The sequence below is a fragment of the Eumetopias jubatus genome, unplaced genomic scaffold (genome assembly GCF_037043125.1).
Source record: "Eumetopias jubatus isolate StellerSeaLion01/CBP00866 unplaced genomic scaffold, mEumJub1_p1.0 scaffold_8, whole genome shotgun sequence".
Classification (NCBI taxonomy): Eukaryota; Metazoa; Chordata; class Mammalia; order Carnivora; family Otariidae; genus Eumetopias; species Eumetopias jubatus.
In genome coordinates this window covers 135,261,785-135,280,381 of record NW_028274814.1, presented here as the reverse complement: position 1 = coordinate 135,280,381, position 18,597 = coordinate 135,261,785, and the positions used below count along the sequence as shown (strand labels likewise).

At 42.4% G+C, this 18,597-nt stretch overlaps 1 protein-coding gene across 1 annotated transcript in view; it reads right to left on the bottom strand.

Annotated features, from left to right (window-relative positions):
- The window catches only part of MEI1 (meiotic double-stranded break formation protein 1), a 71,849-nt gene that overhangs the window by 52,128 nt on the left and 1,124 nt on the right, over window positions 1-18,597 (bottom strand). Inside the window, exons 2-11 of the mRNA XM_028115438.2 lie at window positions 16,794-16,917; window positions 15,935-15,985; window positions 14,030-14,103; window positions 12,611-12,716; window positions 11,891-12,094; window positions 10,154-10,284; window positions 5,267-5,381; window positions 4,328-4,444; window positions 3,070-3,169; window positions 2,813-2,947 (exon numbers count right to left, since the gene is read on the bottom strand). Of these exons, the coding sequence (XP_027971239.1) occupies window positions 2,813-2,947; window positions 3,070-3,169; window positions 4,328-4,444; window positions 5,267-5,381; window positions 10,154-10,284; window positions 11,891-12,094; window positions 12,611-12,716; window positions 14,030-14,103; window positions 15,935-15,985; window positions 16,794-16,917 (1,157 nt within the window). The remainder of the gene's footprint in view (window positions 1-2,812; window positions 2,948-3,069; window positions 3,170-4,327; window positions 4,445-5,266; window positions 5,382-10,153; window positions 10,285-11,890; window positions 12,095-12,610; window positions 12,717-14,029; window positions 14,104-15,934; window positions 15,986-16,793; window positions 16,918-18,597) is intronic.

The following is an 18,597-nucleotide window of genomic DNA, read 5'->3' as shown; positions in this document are numbered from 1 at the left end:
ACAGACTGAAGTTATTGTAATGTAAATGTTATTTTTTGTTTCCATTTTTAGAACCAACCTACAGTCAAATCACAAAGACTTAAATATGGTTACAAAAGAGACTATAAATATTAACAACATTTACCATGTAAAATTAAAGGTATAGGGGCACCTGGGTGGCTCAGTTGGTTGGCAACTGCCTTCAGCTCAGGTCATGAGTTCCGCTTCGGGCTCCCTGCTTGGCGGGGAGTCTGCTTCTCCCTCTGACCCTCCCTCCTCTTATGTGCTTTCTCTCTCTCTCAAATAAATAAATAAAATCTCTAAAAAAATTAAATTAAATTAAATTAAAGGTACAGCTGACCGACATTGAGAAGTAGATGGTGGGGAGGAGAAAGGAAAAGTTGGATGCTAATATATCTAGCTAACCAAGTAGGGAGTCAAGAGATACTCCTTGAAGTTGAGGGAACAAGAAACACAAGTTTTAAGTATACTATTTAAAGATTGAAGACATAAAATATTAACTAGCAAAGATGCTAAGGAAATGTAGAGGAGACAAAATAATATGACCTAAATCTTGGTCTTTCTTACCAGTGACTCAATGAATAATGTCCTAAATTGATAAATAAAGTGATAGCACTATAAGCATATTGTTTAGATGCAGGGAGATAATCACCAGAACTGAAACCAAAATGAGTTACACTTAGTTTCCTTTAGGAAGTGGGGACAGAGAACTGTTCTGTTTCATTATAAACCTGTATATTTTATTTTTTATTATTTGAATATATTACTTTGTTAGATTTTTAGAAAGGAAAACATGTAAATAAAATAAAAGTTATTTTATAAGTAAATATAAGTTTTCTCCCTTACTTTTTTTTCAAGATATCAAGCATCTTGCTAAGGAATAATTTCCCATCCTGATGTTAGGATCTCTTAGTCTTACCACCCATTTTAATATCCTTCATTCATACACTTTCAGGAGTGAGGTGTAGAGTAGTGAACAAACTGACATGGTCCCTGATCTCTCAGAGATTATATCATCGTGGGAGAGACACAAAACAAATGAATAAACAAGAACCATCAAGTGTTTGGTAGGTGCTATAACAGCCTAATGTGTCAGTTAGGGAAAGATGCTCTGAATGCAACCTGAATGATGGGAAGAAGCCAGTTGTGCAAAGATTTTAGGGAAGAGCATTTCAGGCAGAAAGAACAATTTGTAGAATTGAAACAGGGGGAAAGTCTGGACTAAAACAAAAGACTGAGATGTTTAAAAAATTACATCCATGAAATAAATAGAATAAAATTCTATTTTAAGACCTGCATGGGAGCCATAAAAAAAACCGAAATCTTGCCATATGCGACGACGTGGATGGAACTAGAGGGTATTATGCTAAGCAAAATAAGTCAATCAGAGAAAGACAAGTATCATATGATCTCACTGATGTGAGGAATTTAAGAAACAAGACAGAGGAGCATAGCGGAAGGGAGGAAAAAATGAAACAAGATGAAACCAGAGAGGGAGATAAACCATGAGACTCTTAATCTCAGGAAACAAACCAAAGGTTGCTGGGGTGGTGGGGGCCGGGAGGGATGGGGGGCTGGGTGATGGACATTGGGGAGGTATGTGCTATGGTGAGCGCTGTGAATTGTGTAAGACTGATGAATCACAGACCTGTACCTCTGAAACAAATAATACATTATATGTTAAAAAAAAAATGAGATAGTAAGAAGGGAAAAATGAAGGCGGGGAATCGGAGGGGGGGACGAACCACGAGAGACTATAGACTCTGAGAAACAAACTGAGGGTGTTAGAGGGAGCGGGTCGGGGGTGGGTTACCCGAGTGATGGGTATTAAGGAGCGCACGTATTGCATGGAGCACTGGGTGTTATATGCAAACAATGAATCGTGGAACACTACATCAAAAACTAATGATGTAACGTATGGTGACTAACATAATAAAATAAAATTTAAAAAATAAAATAAAGCATGCGTGGGGTGCCTGGGTGGCTCAGTTGTTAAGCGTCTGCCTTCAGCTCGGGTCAGGATCCCAGGGTCCTGGGATCGAGCCCCACACTGGGCTCCCTGCTCGGCAGGAAGCCTGCTTCTCCCTCTCCCACTCCCCCTGCTTGTGTTCCCTCTCTTGCTGTCTCTCTCTGTCAAATAAATAAATAAAATCTTTAAAAAAAAAAAAACAAAAAACATGCAGATGGGGCACCTGGCTGGCTCAGTCTGTGGAACACACGACTCTTGATCTCAGGGTCATAGTTCCAGTACCACACTAGGTATAAAGCTTACCTTAAAAAAAATTTTTTTAAAAACATGCAGAGAATTGGGAAGAACTCTTCCAAATTAAAAATATGAAAGTAGGGCGCGTGGGTGGCTCAGTCATTAAGTGTCCGCCTTCAGCTCGGGTCATGTTCTCTGCTCAGCGGGAGGCCTGCTTCTCCCTCTCCCACTCCCCCTGCTTGTGTTCCCTCTCTCACTGTCTCTCTTTGTCAAATAAATAAAATCTTTAAAAAAAAATGTGAAAGTAAAAATAAAATACACAGTAGAAGGGTTGAAAGATAATAAAGTCAAGAAAATTTTCCAGAAACGACTGCATAATGACAAAAAATATGAAAAACGGTCAGAAAACAAAGAAAATTAGAGGACCAGTCCAGGTCCAACATTTGAACAGCAGTTCCAGAAGAGAGAACAGAGTAAATAGAGTATTGGAAAAAAATTCAAGAAAATTTCCCTGACCTAAAGGATAAGTACAGGCTGGAAGCTCCCCTGGCTTGACCTGGCCCACAGGGCATAGAGAGGTAGAAAGTTCAGCCTGCCTAGGTCTCTCACCTCAGAAAGGCAGAAATGGCCTTCACTGCCTCAGCAGCCACTTCCAGCACAGGGCTGCTTACTGCTTCTTGGAGAGCACGGCCTGCATCTCGACACATGTCTGAGCTTGGGAAGAGCTTGATCTCCTCTGGCTGCCTGAGAAATGGTAAACGAGCAATGAGTAAGTGAATGCCTATCACTGACACCACCCGGAATAAACACTTCTTTCCTTCTCCAGTCTGGCCCCTACAGGCCTGACACCCCATCACTTTGCTCACCGAGTCAGGATCTCAGCAAAAAGCAGCAGGCCCTGCTTATGGAGTTCTGTGTTGTTCATCCTCAGGCTTCCCTGTAGGCTCCTCACAACGGACTCGATTCCTATCTCAAAATGACATGGCAGAGGCCAGGGATCAGTGCTTGGTAGTTCCTTCACTGCCTGCCCAGGAGAAGTGAGAGGCCCTGGACAGCACATATTTGCTGGTGGCCCTTCATGGAGAGGCCCTGACAAGACTGAACTGATGGAATGGGACTGTGAGATCTCTGAAGGCGGGCCCTTATCTGATTCATCTCTATCTCCCTGAAACTCAGCACAAGCCATAGCACAGGCCCTGGTACTCGAGGTATTTAGTAAATGACTATTGACTGAGTTGTGCCTTTTCCACTAGACATACTCATATTCCTTCTCAAAGAATCAGGTCAGACCTCCACTCCTTCCAGAAGCCTTCCCTAATCCACTCACGCAGAGTTATGGGCCTCCACTAAGCTCCCACACCTCCTATACTTCCCTCTGGCAGAGCCCTAATTGGCTCGTTTGTATCTCTCTCTCCTTCCAGAGGACAGGGACCACATTATATGTATCGCTAAATCTCTAGGTCCCAGCCTAGGGCCTGGCACAGAACAGGAATATAGAATATAAAATGAATGACTAAATGTACCCAGTCTAAAAATCCAGACATGATATAAAAAGTCCCAGACAAAAAAAGTATCACCAGGAAGGAAGAGGAAGGGACAGTTTCAAGAAACCATGAAAGAATGAATCAGCCAAACTTAGGGACTAACTAGACGGACACCTACCTGGGGGAGAGGAAAAGACTGAATCCAAGGCTGAGTAAAGTTGTTCTTAAGGTACAGGAAGAATGCATTCAGGGGCTAATAGGAGTACCTTTCTCTTGCCAAACATACAGACTTCTGCTAATCAGCAAAGGCAACTGTCTGGATATCATGGCTTGCATATGGAATCTGGTAATGAGTTTGGGCTGATGGAAATGACCAGATCCAGCACTCCCCTCCAAGGTGTAGGCTAGCTCCCCATCATTCCCACTTCTACCCAACTTCAAAGTACTGACCACCCTAGGGGTGTGTGGGTGGCTCAGTCAGTTAAGCATCTGACTCTTGTTCTCAGCTCAGGTCTTGACCTTAGGGTCATGAGTTCAAGTCCCACATTGGGCTCCATGCTGGGCATGGAGCCTACTTAACAACAACAAAAAGTGCTGACCACCACCCTACCCAGAACTATGTAGGACTCCCACTACAAACCGTACACCGTGTGGCACTTGGAAAAAAAGAGTGGCTCTTCTGCCAGGAGTATCAAGCAGTTGTAGCTGGACCAGACAAGCACTTCGCTGGAAGAGGAAAGGTGTTCAAAGAGGAACTCTGGCCGGGAGAGGGGAGAAAACAATAAATGACAGTCGTGTGATCACAGTCCCCTCACTAAATCTAGGGCCTTGGATTTATTCAGCATCTAACACCTGTTACTTCATCTGTTCACACACACTCTCCATGAGACATGATCATGAATTCACAGATAAACCCGAAAAATAACCTCAGGGTTTGGTCTAACCTCACCTTTTTAACAGGTGAGGAAAGTGAGACCCAGAGAGAGCTATTGTTAATGGTAGAGGTGGGACTGGAACTCAGGTCTCTTAATTCCCAGGATGGGTAACAGCATGATGCAGAGAGAAGATTTTAGAGCCAGAGAGGCTTGACTGCATACCCTTCTCTGCCAGTGATTAGCCTTGTAAATTTACACCAGTTATTTTTCCCTTCTCTGATCCTCAATTTCCTTATCCATAAAACAGCCAAGTTGAGGATCTAAATGTGGCGACACTTACAATGCACCTCAGGGCGTATTTCCTGGTCATAACAAGCCCTTGAAAAACCTTAGTTCCCTTTGCCTTCCTGGTCCACAGGTCTTTCCATCACCCTACACTACCTGTTACTCCTAGATGGTCAAGTAAATGACAAAGATCAGTAACAGATTGCTCAAGGTCATCCAAGAGATCTGTAGCAAGAGGAATCACTTTATGAGGCCTACTTCTTACAGCCTGTCCTGTACAGCTGAGCCTGCCATCAACCTGTCTCTCTAGTACGCATTATCAAAGAACCCCAGTAGGACAGCTGCTGCTACTGGGACTCCAGGGTCTCCAGTCAGAACTCTGGGGTCTTCAGAGGAAAAGATTTGAAGGAATTCTCTACCTGGGATGTCGGCATGGATGAAGGCTGGGGCATGCTTCACTGGGGAGTGGACCAGCACTGCAGTTATACAGTGGGTACTGGCCACCTGCAGAGTCTCGTCTCTAGAGAGGAGAAGCTGGAGAAACAGGCAACAAGAGGTACTGCAGTCACACCACTGACAGGGCCTATCCAGCGTCAGGCACAAGGATGGTGCTCAGGGACAGCAGTTGTGGATTATGGGAAGGGGTTTCTATGAAGAACAGCAGGTGGGAAACAGAACAAAAGAACACAATGGCATCAAAGAACACTAAAACCATCACCAAGAAAGCTTTGGGCCTTCATTGACAAAAGTACTTTCACAGCCCTCATCTGGTTTTTTTTGTTTTTTTTTTTAAATATATATATTTTAATTTATTTGACAGAGAGAGAGAGAGCGCGCGCAAGAACACAAGCAGGAGTGGGAGAGGGAGAAGCAGGCTCCCCACTGAGCAGGGAGCCCGATGCGGGGCTTGATCCCAGGACCCTGGGATCATGACCTGAGCCGAAGGCAGATGCTTAACCATCTGAGCCACCCAGGTGCCCCCGTCATCTGGTTTTGATGCTTGCAACAAGCCTAAAAGATAACATGGGAAGGTTCTACTGTGAGTCTCACTTTACAGAATGTGCTGAAAAGAACTAACAATGCAGGCATGAGGCTGTTATCCTTAGAAAGGCCCGTCTGTAAAGTTGGTCAATGCCTGGATTTGGGAAGCTGGATTTCAGGAGGGCTCCCACCACTCACAGAACCAGTAAGAGTGACTCTTTGTGACTAAATTATTTGTACAAACAATGTAGTCTATGCTGAATACCTGTCGTCTTTCTGGAAGTTTGGAATTTTGGCATGTGCTAGGCAGAGGGTGCTGACGTGACCAGTCAGCCCCCAATAAAAATTTTGGGCACTGAGACTCTAATGAGCTTCCCTGCCAGGCACCATCTCACACGTGTTGCCACAACTCATTGCTGGAGGAATAAAGTGCATCCTTGTCTGACTCCACTGGGAGAGGATTCAAAATCTTGTGCCTAGTTTTCCCCTGAACTTTACCCCATATGTGTTTTCCCTTTGCTGATTTTGCTTTGTATTCATTCACTGTAATAAATAATAGCCGTGAGTATGATTATCTGTTGAGTCCTGTGAGTCCTCCTCGTGAATCACTGAACCTGGGGGTAGTCTTGGAGACTCCCAACATACAGAGGAAGGAATTAAAGCTCATGGAGGTTAAGTCACTTACTCCAGGCCACACAGCTAATAAGTGGCAAAGCTAAGGCAGAAACCCAGGTCAGCCATGTCCAAATCTAGGAGTCTCCCTACAGCAGACACCTCCTCCACCAAAGTTTTAGATCAGGTTATTCCTCTACTCAAAACATTTCAATGAATTTCCATTGTACTCTGAATAACATCCAAACTCCTACGGGACACCATACCTATTAGGAGTCCCATGATACTTTCAGAAATCAAGGAAAGGGGGGGCACCTGGGTGGCTCAGTCACTTAAGCATGGTTTTGGCTCAGGTCATGATCTCGGGTCATGGGATCGAGCCCCACACTGGGCTCTTTGCTCAATGTAGAGTCTGCTTCAGATTGTCTCTCCCTCTCCTTCCTGGTCACTTGCTCTCTAATAAATAAATAAAATCTTTAAAAAAAAATAAAAATTTCTTTAAAAAAGGAAATCAAGGAAAGGGTTAACTGCAACTGCAGACAAGTGTAGGAGAAACTGGCCTCCTATGGGAAAATGGCAAGTAGAACATATATCATGAGACAAAAGAGAGTGTGTCCGGTTTTAGAGCTTCAGAGGAAAAGGACAAAGTCACACTCCTATCTGGGAGAGACACATCTGAGGACGCAAGCTTAAACGCATCTCAGTCGTGTCAGACTTAAAAATGGACACATGACGGACCGCCCTTTCCGTTAGTATGGAAAGGAGCTTCTAGATAGTCTTAATCTTTATCTTGTTCTCTTTTATACAGGAAATGACATGTATTTCAAGATGCTATCGATGTAAGGCAAACTATTATTTTATACGCCACTAAAAGAAAAAGAGCTATAATTAAACTATGACACACTATTGATGGTAAAGTGTCTCCCAATTTCCGAGCTGCTAAAATATGAAATAGAATATATCTTAGAAAAATGATATTCAACTCTTATGCAAAACGATGATTCTTGGTTTAAAGTGTATATTCCTTATTGTGTGAGAAAGAAACGCTCCAATCCTACTTTTCCATCATAAACAAAATTACCTATGAAAATTTATCTTTAAAAAAGTCCTAATTGGGGCACCTGGGTGGCTCCACTGATTAAACATCTGTCTTCAGCTCAGGTCATGGTCCCAGGGTCCTGGGATCGAGCCCCACATCGGGCTCCCTGCTCAGCGGGGAGCCTGCTTCTCCCTCTCTCGCTCCCCCTGCTTGTGCTCCACACCCAGTCAAATAAATAAATAAAATCTTTAAAAAAAAAAGTCTTATTTACCATGACCCATCAGGACTTGCACAATTTTCCCTGCTTAACCTCTAGACTCATCTCTGGCCACTTCACATTCTACCCACCATCCATCCCATTGGCCTCCGTCTGCTTCTGGAACATGTCAAGCATCCCCCTTCCTCTGGCCTTTATTTGCTATTCTTTCTGCCTGAAATGCTTTTCTACCCATTCTTCATATCACTGGCTTACTTACTTATTTAATTAATTAATTTTTACAGCTTCGCCGAGGTATAACTGATCACTGGCTTTCGTTAATTCTTCAAGTGTCAGCTCACTCATCAACCCTTCAGAGAGGCCCTGCCTGACCACCCAGCCTATAGCTGGCCTTCCTCACTATCTCATTTCCTCTTTATTTCCTTTGTAGCAAAACAAGAATTACTTTGCTTGTCCATTTACCTGTTCATAACCTGCCTTCCCCACTAGACCGTGCAAGGGCAAGGAATTCATCTATTTACATACCATGATATTCCCAGTGCCTAACACAGTGACTGACATATCGCAATAGCGCTCAGTATGTATCTGACTAAATGAATGAATAAACATTGCAACAGCAGGGACACAAGCATTGGCAATCTATTCCCAGGGACCTAAATTTTGGAAGAATAAGTTGATTATCAGCCAAAAGCGGGAAGGAATAGCATCAGAATCTGACAAAAACGCCAGAACAGAGGTAAAAGGATACATGTCAGTCTTCTCTTTATTTAAAATTTTGGTATTTTGTTCATTATGAAGTTTGTGCATTGATTTTTAAAAAAATCAAATTGATTTTTTTAAAAAATATTGCATTAAAATACTATCTATCTTGATTGCTGAGTTTTTTAGCATCCCCTTAAATTTTGCACCTAAGGCAAGTGCCTCACTCATCTCACCATAGCTGCAACCTTGCTGGTTGCTGTAGTAAAATAATATGTTGATCATCCAAAATTGTCAAGAGAATAACAGTCTCCACATAAGAATGGAGGATAGGACCCCTAAACCAAGATTCCTATCTCTGCAATGCACTGTCCCCCAAGGGAAGTGCTCTCTAATCTCTGTCCCTGCCACCATTATGCTTCCTTGGTGCACTGTGAGGTCACAAAACCTTGTGCCCTCCTGAGCCTGAGATCAAATGTTCTAACTAGATGTTACCATGGACTCCAGGATGGCAGCAACAAAATGAGCACAGAAAAGAATTCAGTATGAGATTTTCTGGTTCAGAGTCACAGGACTTGCTCCTCAGAGTTCACAGGCCCTGAATGGACCTTTTTAGAGGCATCCCAGGGAAACAAAGAGGAGCAGTTTAAGCTGGTTTTTAATATTTACCTTATCTATCCCCAATTGCCCTTTCCCACTTTTGATCAGGGCTCCTCCTCTTTCCTGCAGGAGTCCCACAGTCTAGTCAATCAATGATTATCTCCACTATCAGATGAGGATAAGTAGCTCTGCCAAGCCCTGTGCTGAGCACTGCAGAGAGGTATAGCCAAATTCAGGTCCTGCCCTAAAGAAACTCCCAGATCAACCACAATATGGTGAAGTAAGTGCTGTGACACAAGGTACATTCTACCTAAAGGAACTAAGAGGAAAAGGGAACCCTATAGGCCTTGAAGGATCAATAGACAAAGGAGAGGGGAAAGGCAAAGGGGAAGAGCATCTACACAGGCAGAGACAGGACGTCCGAGCACATGCAAGGCCAGGGAGAAGTTACATATGGCTGGGGCATGGGTGGTGGGGTGGAAGAGACGGGTTAATAAGGCTGAAGGGATAAGCATGATCCAGAGAAAGGGGGCTCTAGGTACCAAGCTAGGAAGCTTGAGTTTTATCCCTAAAACAACCGAGATAGCTTTGTTTCTGTTGCCGCCTGTATTCTACATTATCAGCCAGCCTAGATTAAGGAGAAGATACGTATATAAGGATTCACAACTGAAATAAAACCTACAGTTGACCCCTGAGCAATATGGGTTTGAACTGCACAGGCCCACTTACACATGGATTTTTTTTCGATAAATACAGTACAGTACCACAAATATTTTCTCCTCCTTATGAATTTCTTAATAACATTTTCTTTCTTCTTACTTTAGTGTAAGAACAAAGTATATAATACATATAACATACAAAATATGTGTTGATTGATTGATTGTTATCAGTAAGGGTTCCAGTCAACAGCAGGCTATTAGTAGTTAAGTTTTGGGAGAGTTGAAAGTTTTATGTGGATTTTCAACTGCTTGGGGGGGGGTCACGCCCCAACCCCTGTGTTGTTTAAGGTTCAACTGTACTTTCAGTACTCTAACAGCATATTATTTGGGTCAGGAAGAAAACACCTTGACAACCTTAGATGGTAGTGATACAAGGGCCAGGAGCCATTCAGGTTCCCTTGTTATTGAACCTAGAGACCAGGAATCACAAGACAATCACCTTTTTGAGCACCAAAGGCAATGAGGTCTTTTCTGGTGGCCCCTCAACAACCTCAGTACTTTCCACCATTGCAGACTTGTTCATGATCACAGACACAAAGAGATCATACTTCAGCAGCTGCCTCAGCAAACCTAGAAAACGAAAGGGGTAGGAGGTGAGGCAAGAGGAGTATAGGTACCAGAGTACACCCCAGGTAGCCCCGCAAGTATCCTCTGGAAACTTCTTCATGTCTCCTTAAACATTCCTAAGTATTTTGTAGGTTTGTTTTTTTTTTTTTTTTAAGATTTTATTTATTTGAGAGCATGAGCAGGGTGGAGGGGGGTAGAGGGAGGGGGACAAGCACACTCCCCACTGAGCACAGAGCCTGTAGTGGGGCTCAAGCCTAGGACCCCAAGATCATGACCTGAGCCAAAGTCAGACGCTTAACCTACTGAGCCAACCAGATGCCCCAGTACTTTGTTATTTTTAATGCTGTTATAAATGGGATTGTTTTAATTTCTTTTTCAGATAATTCAGTTAGTGTATAGAAAACAACTGATTTTATATCCTTTAACTTTACTAAATTCATTGTTTAACAGTTTTTTGGTGACATTCCTAAGTTTTCTATATACAAAATGATGGCATCTGCGGAGACAATTTTACGTCTTCCTTCCTAATTTTGATACCTTTTATTTCTTTTTCTTGCCTTATTGTTCTGGCGAGGACCTCTAATACAATGCTGGATAGAATCCCACACTTTTCTGGGCAACCTCCATGACAACACTTACCACACAGGGCTCTAATTGTCCACATCTGTTTTCCATACTAGACTATGAGCTCCTTCAGAATAGAGCTCGGGTTTGCTCATCTTTATGACCCCAGGGCCTGGCACAGGGCCTGGCCCCAAATGAACACTCACTATGTGTGACTGGACTGCTCATAACAGAACTCTTGGCCTAAACTGTGAAAAGAAACTGTTGTCACTTAGACTATGCTTTTCCCTGTTGCTCCTGCTTTGGAGCGGGCCCTCACCAGTCACCAATCATAGTGCCCATGTGCTCCACCCAAAATGTGAAAGCTCCCTACTCAGAAGCATTTGATAGATCTTGTGTACCTGTGTAAAGAAGCAGAAGAGACTGAAAGGGTATGCTGGGGCTCCTAAGGAGCCTCAAATAACAAGTAGAAACACCTGCACAACACCCAGGAGGCCAGAGGGAAGACAGATGATTTTTCAAATAGGAAAGGGAGAGAACACGAGCTGTGCAGTGTGAAGATTAACTTGACAGCAAAAACAGGATACACTAGGGCAGGCAGTAAAAACCGGAGATAGAAAATTGTTGGTGCCACTTTCTTCTTTTCCTTCCAAAGGCAACATTCTTTTTCAATTCTATTTATGCATTTGAGAGAGAGTGTGTGAGGGAGAGAGAATGAGTGGGGGGGGGCAGAGGGAGAGGAAGAAGCAGACTCCCTGTTGAGCAGGAAGCCAACATGGGGCCAATCCCAGGACCCTGAGATCATGACCTGAGCAGAAGACAAATGGTTAATCAACTGAGCCACCCACGTGCCCAAAGGCAACATTCTTAAGATGCCACACCAACTCTAGTCATCTACCACAGTCTGTGCATTTTAGCTCCCAAAACCATGACTTCTACCCTTTGCAAAGCAGCAAACTTCCCCACCACTAAAGAGCCAACATCTCAAGTCCTCAAGCAAAACCTCAAAAGCTTTCTCTCTTTTCTCTCCAGTCCTACATCTTACCCAAACAGTTGATCTGTAGCTCCTTTGTCTGGGCACCATCCAGGGTGGAAAGGAAGAGAGGACACAGCTTCTCCTGGAAATGGCCCGAAAGCATCTCAGCGGCCACTGGTGAGGAGTACAGCTTCCCATAGAGGTAACACACAGAAGCTTGCACCCCCTCACTGGGGTACACTAAACCTCTCAACAGATGCTCCATCAGGTCACCTGTCCATAAAACAGCCAAGGGGCCAGGGAAACCTCACAATGTCAACTGCTGTATGAAACTCCAAACTATTGTGTCCAGTAGGGTAGTAATGGTAATCTCCTATAATCCCCCTAATAAATGATTTCTGGGTACTTAATCAAAAGGGAAAACCAGGGCTTAGAGAAGTGCAGTGATTTACTCTGGGGTAAATACTCTGTGAGATATTTATTTGCATCTTACTGATAGAAAAAATACTTCTATATTCCAAAATTAATTCCTCCTTTCACCCAAAGGAAGGTTCAAAAATAGGTATTTAATTAGTTTGTGTTAACATAAAGAATCAAAATAGCTCAAGACCAGAGTCAATAAATACTTTTTTCAACTTGGCCAACACAGAGTACATTTTGCAGGTGAGAAAACTAAAACCTAGAGAAGTGATGACTTCCCAGGTATATATATTGAATGGACCACCCAGATGGAAGTGTGATCAAAGCAGGTAAAAGGGTAGTGGCAGCTCTTTCCCAGAGGTCACTCACGGTGCTCCATTACAAGTTTGTCTGCCAGGGGAGGGATGGCATCCACCAACTTGCCGAGAAGGGTCAGGGTGGCCAGGCTGCCTCTCATGGAGGGCATGTTACACAGCTATAGAAAAGTGAACACATTCTGCTCTATTATTAGGACGAGGACAGATCTCCCACCGAAATGTATCTTGCTCTATCCAGACCAAAGCCTATTTTGTATCTGTCTCTCAACACAATCAGTAATCAGCCTCTTTAACTAGGTGTCTATCTCCCCTATTGGACTGGGAAGATCCTGGGGAAAGGCTCTGATCAGATTCCTCTCAGAGTGCTCAGTACCTAGCTCAGGACATGACTGTTAAACTGAATTAAAATTAGCATATTTTGTCTTCTATAGAGCCAGAAACTGGGGGGTGAAAGTTGGGAACATCATAAAGACAGAATTCTGGATCAGTGCAAAAAAAAAAAAAAAGGTATTATTATTATTATTATTATATTATCATAGCCATTATTGAATACTATTTGCCAGGCCCTATGCTTGATGGTTTACAGGGAGAGTCAACAGTATATATTTCCCTTCTCTAGCAACTAACTATAGCATCTTAAGCAAGACTCTTAATTCCTCTGGTGAGAAATAATAATAGTATCAACTTCATAGGGTTGTTAGGACTAAATGAGATACTGCACGTAAACCACCTAACACAGTGCCTAGCATTTGAAAGTACTCAAAAGTGGCACCATCATAATGATAAGTATTGATACATATAATTATAAATTCAAGCTGATATATTAATCATATGCAGAGTAATTATAATGAAATGATAATTTAGTATAATTTATAATTACATGTTGCTCTTGGGGTTAAGATAAACATGTCTTCCTTTTGCAAAAAATAAAGAGTGATTCTGATATTATTCCTAAACCTTAAATACAATGCAAAAGCTACTTATTGAATTGGTATCTTTGACTACCTTGGAGAAGGCAGGTTAAATATACCTGCTCGGTGCCTGCCTTAGATGCTTAGATAAAAGCAAATGACTTCAGTATAAAATACTGTATACAATCTAAACCAAATAAAAAGACCAAGGCAAGACATAGTAAACATATTTCCTTGATAAATTGATCAAGAAAATCCATGTTGTACTTAGGACATAGAGAATAACCATGGGATGATTATGTCAGAAAGACGGGACTTCATCACACGGAGGTAGCATTTGGAAGATTGAAAGGGGAAGGAGGGAGGCTACAAACAGTAGTGGAGCAGGATCAGAAGACCCGAGCCTTAGCGCTGGCTCTGCCACTGACTCAGTGACCTCACGCAGGCCCCTTTCTCTCCATATTTCAACCTCCCCATCTATCTATCCAAAGAAGGGTGGGCCCAGCTCTGATATCTGAAGATTCTGAGGGGTACTCAAGAACCCACATCTATTTACTGACCTCTTTGTGGCACTCATCCAGCAGGCAATGTATGATGTGCTCTAGCTTCAGCTGAGTTGTAAGCTGGATGAGGACTGAACAGACACAGTAGCATTACTAACCAGAAGACAACCCCTGGCTCACACTTCACCTTTCATAGCCCTCCTACTCAAAGTCATTTGCTTGTGTTACCAGTATAGTCTTTTCTATCTCCCCAATTAAACTGTGTGTATATATCCAAACCAAAGGATTTCTGGCTTCTTCATTGTTTTATATCAGTGGTTCACAATGAGGCTGCACATTAGAATCATCTAGGAAGTTAAAAAAATATATTAATGCCCAACTCCCACTCTAGACCAATTAAATCAGAATCTCTAGAGAAAGAGCCTAAGCATTTGGATATTTTTTAAGTTACCCAGGTAAGTCTACTGTGAAGCTAAGGTTGAAAACTACTATTTTATATTATCTCTACTTTTTTCCTCCTCACAATTTGCTCCTTCGTATACTAGAAAACAGAATTATGGGTGAGTTCCCATGCCAATAATTGCCTACAATATTATCTCTCAACCCCAAACCTGTCCTTCTATACAATCATTTGTGATGTTTGCTAGTATGTTTGAGGAGCGGTGAAGAAGAGGCTGGCTCTGCAAGTCTGGGAAAAGCTACAAATTAGATTTAGCAGCTGCTGCAGAAAGGCTCTAAATTAGATTTAGCATCTGCTGCAGAAAGGCTCTGCCACTTCCAAGGTAAGGAAGCATTCCAGGATAATAGAAACAGGAAGAAGACAGGCAGCAAACAGGAAACAATGAGGAAGGAGCAAGTCCTTCTTCTCTGTCTTTGCAGTCTCTATCTAGAGCCTACCGCCTGAGTAAAGTTCCTGGGGTCTGATGAAGATTTGCAAGTTATGCTGGCACCAACCAGAAGTGGATGGCTTTAGGATTAGAGCCCCACTCAAGAGTGGCTGAATGGTGAAGGGAAATCTCCCCATTCCCGCCAGTGGTCAGAACTTCAAGTGGTATATTTGTTTGTCCACATTCTCTAGACTGAGAGATGGTCAGAGGGATATACAGATCCTATTAACTTATGATCTGTCACAGCTGCTAACTGTATGGCTAGATGGTCATGGACCCAGGAACAGTCAAGCAGCATCCTCTCCACAGAGAAAACTTACGTTTTAATAATTCCAACCTCCTTTTGTTTCCCAATCTCTAAGGATGGAAGCTGCTTTCTGAAATTGCTACCTCTGTGAAAACTTGGTGTTCTCTTTTTGCCTTCAGTTACCCAGTTAATAATTCTTTATATTAAAATTTTCCCTGTTTAAATAACTTGTGTGGCTTCTGTTTCCTGACTAGACCCTAACTGATACAATTGCTCTTTCTGCAAGAATCCTCCTATCCCAACTCTCGTCTTCTTTCTCCTTGAGCCCTTTAAAGTTTATTTTTTTAGTAATTTCTACACCCAACATGAAGCTAGAACTCACGACCCCAAGATCAAGAGTCATAATGCTCTTCTGACTGAGCCAGCCAGGCACCCATCCCACATTTCCACAGCTTTTACCACCACCTATGTGCAGACAACTTCCAACCAACCAGTGTCATGGATGGAGTGAAAACAGAGTTTGTACACGCCTTTCTAACAGTATTCATCAGCTCTCATTATTTGCCAGCCAATCTCTCCTCCAGATTGTAAACCCTTAGAGGGCAGGAACCATGTCTTACCCGTCTATATATCCCTAGTATCTGATACGGTACTTGGCACAGAGTAGGTGCCTGAGAGAGAAGTGCAGGCTTAGTGACTGACAACTGAGTTTTCTTGATATGTGTCTAAAATAAAACATTTATTTCATCAAGATCTCAAATAACCAGAGCTGCAATTCAGGCTAATATCCTCAGCTTCAAATGCTAGGTACACACAATTTCACCTTACCTTCAATACAGAGGTCTGTTACACTCCCACCTTCCACACTGCATAACAGCCCTTGGAGCCGAGGGAGAAGAGAGGGGGATGGTTAATAGTTAAAAGAGAAGCAAACCCACAAAGGTACACTATAAATTCTAGACTAATAGCAGCTTTAAGCAATGTCCCAGATAAATGCTATCCTCAACACCAAACACCTAGACTTTCAGTGACCCACCCTGGCTTTAAAAGGATAAAAACAGTCAGTGTGGCACAGCATAAAAACTGAGTGCTCTGGAATCTGTAATAGACGTGGGGTAAAATTCCAGTTCTGCCAGTTGTTAACCATGACTTCCCTTAGCCTTGGGGACCATCTTCTCTCCCTTAAAGAACTGTCTTGGCAATTAAATGCCTGAAAAGCCTCTAGCAGAGAAAAGTACCCAATATGACTTAGCTCCCCTCCTCCCTGAAAGGGCTCTTTCCATAGGACGTTATAATTATATTAAAAGAAGGGACCTTTAATCCATCTCAGGCACAGAAGAGGGAAAGTAATTCAATCAGGGTCACCAGGTCAATGGAGTCTAGTCTGGACCTTCTGATCCTATTCAAGGGTCAGAGTGGACTTTCTGAAAAATCACACATTTCCCATATTCATATTCACACTTTTACTAACCTCTTAGCTGTAGCAAAGCCAGTTACCATCCAATGCATCATGTATCTTAGAAAGGGGATCACTTCTTCATCATATGACAAAACAATTTACTAATAAATTAGACTGTTACGTGGCAAAAAACCTAAATTGTCTTTCCAAGACCATTTCTCCAAACCCCAAAACAAATATACATGCTATACATACAAAATTCATGCCAAGTTTCCCTTTTAATCTCACCGAAAAGCATGCTTATGAAGTGGATACAGATTCTCTGATCCTGAGCCACCAACTGCATGACCAGGGAGGCATGCCTCAAGAGAGCATCTCGGAAGCAGGACAGCACGTGCTTCTTGCGCACCAACTTGGGGCAGATGAAAAAAATATTCCGTAACAACCAAGTCTCAGCCATTCTGAACCCAAACAATTATAATTTCTAAATATATTTGCAAGATGATACTGGAGGGTTCACCTAGACTATAGTAAGATCATATATCCCTAAAGGGAGCATGAAAAAGGGCATCATTTACACAAAGGAATCCATGTGTTCATACAGAGGATTATACATGAGCTAAGGTTCCCACTACCCTATATTTACAGAGCACTGTACTATTCACAAATCACTCTTTTGTCTACTAGTTCATTTAAGACTAGCAACTTGGTGAAGCAAGCAAAAATAGGTATTATTGTCACCATTTTATAGATGAGAAAACAGAAGCCCAGAGACATTCCCAAGGACTCAAATCTGTCTCCAACCAGGTCTTGTCCAAGGTCAGCGCCCTTTCCACTTCAAAAGTCCGGGAGAGTGATTCTGCAGACCCTGCATGAGCCTCGAAGAGGTCGGTAGAGAAACGCATCCTTCCATTCAACATAGACGTAAATCTTCACACTCAATTCACCTCCCTGTACAGGGAACTGGGTAGTAGCTGTGTGAAGTGCTCAAGACAGTAGCAAAAGTTAGGTAAAGAAAGGGCGTACGCACTGAGGATAGAGCAGGAACATGGGTACAACTAACTACATCCCCCTTTCAATTGGTGAGAGCCGAAGCTAAAACAAAAAAGTGCATTCAATAAACGGTGAAGGTGCATCTCGGCTGCCTGTAACCTGTGCTATTGCAAATCTCATGTATTCCCTCATGTCCCTCCTACATAATACATTAAGCTAGTGATATAAATGAGTTACTCAAAAAAACTCGATGACCCTCTTTTACCTGTGGGATTAAGTCAAAACTCTAGCTTGATTCAAACTCTTGGAGGAACTCATCTTAACCTGGCTTTTCAATCTCACTTCTCTCAACTTCCTTTCAAACACTCTGATTACCTCCCCAAACTCATCCTTGCTAACACCTACCTCTTGGGATAAGCTCCCCCACCTCCTCTGGTCCAAATCTCACTCATCTTCTCAAGCCTAATTCAAATGGTTCCTCCTCTAAAAAACCTTTCCCAATTTCCCTCATCCCAACAGCACTTGACCGCAAATATATCTACCTACTAAATTCCCAGTAATTTTTAGCCTTCTCATTTTCTCCTCCAGGTAACCGTCTTAGTTATCTCTTTATCTCTGACTCACTATCCAGGAATGGCAGCCTCAGAACTTTTGGCCTCAATGAAATCTCAAATATCAGCTAGCCAGCAGTTCTCAGAGGGGAGCCTGGGAACCCCAGAGGGTGCCCAAAACCCTTACAGAGAATCCAAAAGATCAAAATTATTTTCATATAATACTAAGATGCAATTTGTTCTTTTCACTCTTATTCTCTCACAAGTGTACAGTGAAATCTTTCAAAGATTACATGACAATATACAACAGATTAAACGCAGAAATATATGAGAATCCAGCTTTCTTTTAAGCTAGACATTAAAGAGACTTGCAAAAATGTAAGACAAAACCATTCCTTTCATATCTTTGTTTTGGAAAATATCATTATTTTTACTTACTTATGCCACAGAACTGTACACTTAAAATGGTAGATTTTATGTCATGTGTATTTTGCCGCAATAAAACCAATTATGCTAATATGTAATGGACTTACCATTATTTTTAAATT